This window comes from Olea europaea, unplaced genomic scaffold (assembly GCF_002742605.1).
Source record: "Olea europaea var. sylvestris unplaced genomic scaffold, O_europaea_v1 scaffold1361, whole genome shotgun sequence".
Taxonomy (NCBI): domain Eukaryota; kingdom Viridiplantae; phylum Streptophyta; class Magnoliopsida; order Lamiales; family Oleaceae; genus Olea; species Olea europaea.
The window spans coordinates 114,008-118,347 of NW_019231115.1; the positions used below are offsets into that span (position 1 = coordinate 114,008).

General features: G+C 31.5%; 1 protein-coding gene across 1 annotated transcript; it reads right to left on the minus strand.

The window, feature by feature from the left end:
* Positions 1-3,156: 3,156 nt before the first annotated feature.
* On the minus strand, positions 3,157-4,028 carry LOC111375349. The gene is made up of 2 exons (XM_022998150.1): positions 3,797-4,028; positions 3,157-3,657 (listed from the first exon to the last, which is right to left on the minus strand). Exons 1-2 carry the CDS (start codon positions 3,883-3,885, stop codon positions 3,384-3,386), a joined length of 363 nt encoding a protein of 120 aa, XP_022853918.1. The 5' UTR covers positions 3,886-4,028; the 3' UTR covers positions 3,157-3,383.
* Positions 4,029-4,340: the final 312 nt, after the last annotated feature.

Here is a 4,340-nt window from a genome sequence, read left to right on the forward strand (position 1 = left end):
AAAGAAAATTACTTATACATAAATTTGACTTATTTATTAGTAATCCAAAAACGAGTGCAAAACAAATAGAATACGCCACAACGTGTGAAGCATTTGTCTCACATTGCTTCATTACTTTGGTGCTTCAACTAATAAATAATTGAATTAATGATCTCATTAATAATATGTGAAAAGGTTTGGCACAAAATTTAATGTGATTTATAAGTTTCTTATTTGACCATTTAAATTTTTAAGGTCATTTGACAGGACGTTTGAAAATTTAAAAGTTAGTTTAGAGACTAAAAAAGTGATTTTGAACATGTTATAATAATTTCCCTAAGAGTAAATATATTTGCACGACAATTTTTGTTAACTACATCACATTTTAATTACAATAAATATCCCTAAACTTTTCTGATTTTATACTTATGTTCTCAAGTTTTTTTTTTTTTTTTTAAAATTATCATCAACCCTATATTAATTTTCACATCTTCTCTATATAAACGATTTTCGTCCAAAATATTTGTTATGAGGGCCAAAAAGTAATATTTATCTTTTATATTTTTAAATAACTCAAATAAATAATTAATACAAAAAAACAAAATATTTGCTCATTTTTTCAATGCACGTCAGTAGAATATTTGGATGAAAATCGTGGGTAGAGGCAAAATATGTTAATTAATTAAATGTCAAGAATGACAATACAGAGAACATAAAAGCAAAAGTGAACAAATATTGAAAACCTTTCTTGTAATTAAAATGTAGTGTCGATATAAAAATATTATTGTGCAAATATAATTATCCTTTTCTTAAAGTGTTGTATCTAACCAGCAGGATTTTTATAAGAAATGACACAAGGTAATTTTTCCAATTCTACGAAGTAAAAACAATAGCAGAAGTTCTGTCGAATGAGAGTCAATATCTCTCTCCAAGGTCCCTCGTCTAAGAGGAAGAGGATGCCAATGAAATATATATGGACATAATTTAGAACGGACATAATTTAGAACGTTTTAAGGGACAAGGAAGATAGAAACTATGAACCCTAAAAAAAATATTGTACATGGTCATTTAGTCTAGTTACATTCTTGTTTCTTTTTCGTAAATGGAGATCGGATTTTATCTCCCCTTCAAAGTTCTTTATTTTCTTTTGCAGCCGTATTATTAATAAATACTCCAACTAACTAAAAAATTATAAAGCTTCTCGGAAAACAGAAGTTGAATTAATAATACTAATTTGTGTTAAAATTAGAGTCATATTAAATTTTAATGTTGCTTACAAGTTGGAAAAGGGAAGGTTGAAGAGTGTAAAAAGCCAAGCAATCATGTGGCCTGTGATGATAGTTTGGAAACGAAGAAAAGAGTAGACAGGGAAGTAATTATATTGGGCCATAAGTTCTTATTTATTATGAGTTTTCTTGGTCTTTAAATCAGGTACACATGAGGGTCAAATATTTTTTATTTTATTTTTTTGCTTTCTTTTTAAATTTTCGTGAAAATGTGCATATGTAAATATATATTGTTTGATCATTGTTTTTGGAAATGAAGAATCTAAGGCCATTTTGCCACTGTTTGGTTCAACTTAAAATTTTAATAAAAAATCAAATCAAAGTCAACAATTAATTATAATAACACATTTTATGGAATTCACGACTTTTCAACAATACAATTTTATCAACATTTATCAAAATTTACTAAAAATATAATTTTATCTAAATTAATTAGGAGCTTTATTTGTTGTAGTGTGGATCGAGGTTTAGTTAAGGTGAGGTTGTATTGACTTCTTTAATGTAAAAGTTTAATATAACAAAAGAGATGCATTTGATTTTCATCATGCCATATGGTGTGTCAAATTAGTGTTGATTGACAAAATGAAACTCTCATTAAGAGGTTACACCGTTCCATGAATTAGAATATTTGCATGCCTTAATATTATTGATAGCAAAAAATGATGTAACACTTTTCGATCAACTTATATGAATTTAAGTAAAGTAACAATATTATATAGTTGGAATTTAAGCAAAGCGAGGACGTTATATTGGTGAAGGTTGTATTATAGGAATATAAAGAGACTTTTCAATACGATCCTATTTCACTTGCCCTTCATCCCTTTATATAGGTAGTTGGACATGAGCTCGTATCCTTGGTCATTTCAAGCTACATCATCCAATATGGGGCTATATGGTACCACTCTTTTGAGGGGATTTAATGGCCGGAGAATTAGATTGCGACGTAGACACAGTGTCATGTCGACATCTAGACATTAGGCGTGTACCATATACCATCATGACATTGTCCTAATTGGTTGATTAGGACGGTGCTAACGTAAAGATGGAGCACTTTCTCTATCATATCGTGATGATTGTCCATGTAATATCTTTCAGAGACGTGCTTAATGGCCCTAGCCATCCGTGGCATCCCCCATTGGAGACGGTCCCCCCACCAATAGGTGGCGCCCTTAGATGTTCTATCTTTATCCTATCTTTCATTGTCCAACTTTGACCTCTACTGAAGGGACCTTGGGTTGGGCAAGTGAGCTGACCTTGTTTGGCTCTTCGACAAAAAAAGTTCTTATTGATCCGATATAGAATTCAGATAGACAACAACGGATATGTCAAATTAAAGTTAATCACTAACAGTTCGAGAGGCAGATATTATTTTTCTTTTTGCTAAATTAAGGGCTTAATTTTGTTTGCTTACGTAATAACAAAATCATAATGAATAGTCTCTTATTCAATGAATCTGCAAAAAAGGTTGCAGCCTTTAGATTCCATGAATTCTCTGTGGCATAAAGGAATTTAAACGCATTGATTTCTCCTCAACACAATCAACAAATTAAGCAATTCTTTTTGTGAGGTGAGGCTTCCACCTAGAACCTTGTTGCGACAATGACAATAACCCTACAATGAAACCCTACCATATGTGGAAACCTACATATCACTTAAAAAAATTAAAACTTCTAATTATCTTAAATGTATTCACAAATTTGGTATCTTGGATTGGAGAAGTTTAGCACGACGTTATGCCATTTTCTTTGGGTGGGTTGTCTTATTTTTGATGTACATCTTTAGGTATAGTAGGTCGGGACAAAGACAACATATAAATTGCGCTATAAGCTCTACTTGCCCGATTATCATGAAAGTAATCGCATGAAATCAAGAAAATATTACAATGATCACGGATAAACTAAAATACTTTAGTAATTTTAACAATTATTATAGTAGTTTCATTATTTGTAACAACTAGTGACTAAAAAACATAGGACACAAAACTATACTACATGAAAAACGACTTAAGGTGAGAGTTTTCGATTAATTACACACACTAAATGAACACTCAAAAACTATCATTTTTAAACAAGGACTTTCGAGTTCAAACCAACTAGCTGATCTTTTCAATTCGTTCGTTCAGCAGATTACATCCTTGAGAAGCTTGTACTTGCGCGTAGTAGGCCGGGGAGAAGGCGTCGAACTCGGGTTTTTTCCAGCTTTTTCTGATCCCTCTTCATGATCAAGTTGCTTGTTTTTGTTACCTGAATAAGCTGTTGATTTTGAATCATTATTTACCTGCATGGATTTTCTTGATGAAGAACCACCATGTTTTGAATTTTTCCCTTCACTTTGACACCAATCACATACTTGAATAGGCTCTGATAATTCACTGTAATAATTACTGCAATACCTGTGAAAATTTTCAAGTATTCAGGCATAAGTAATCAACTATAAATCCCTCAGAAAACTTATCATGATCATAAAAAAAGATGCAGAAAAATCAACACACACATAAAGAGGTGTTTGATGGTGGGGGTGGGGGTGCATACAGGTGTTGGAAGCGGTGGCGACACTTGCTGCAGCGGAAGAGTTTGTCGGAAAAGCCTACATCGCCGCACATACAGCACACAGTCTCCATTTTCGATAAAGCTTGGATTTGATGAAACTAAATCAAGAACGATCATTCACTCAAAAGGGCAAAGATTTGAAGAGAGAGAAAGTAACAATTTAGAGAGAGAAAGCTTTGAGGAGAAAGGAGAAGAGTTATGGCTGAATTCAGTGCTGTAATTGCTATTATATAATTATTTATTTGTAGCTTGTCAACGATGGATACAGATACATACAGGTAGCCCACAGGTTGCTCATTTTCAGTCGTTTTCAGTTGGAGAGAAATTTGTGATTAATATTAAATGATACATCCTCTTTATTTCAGCTTAAAATAAGTTATTTATTACTATTAAGTATTTTTTTTATTTATCACATGTTCGAATTAATTATTTATTTTCTTACTTATATATAAACAAATTTATTAATTAAAAAACATAGTTAGAGATTATTTTCAATTTTATTCCTTTGGGCTTAAATTAGCATTTT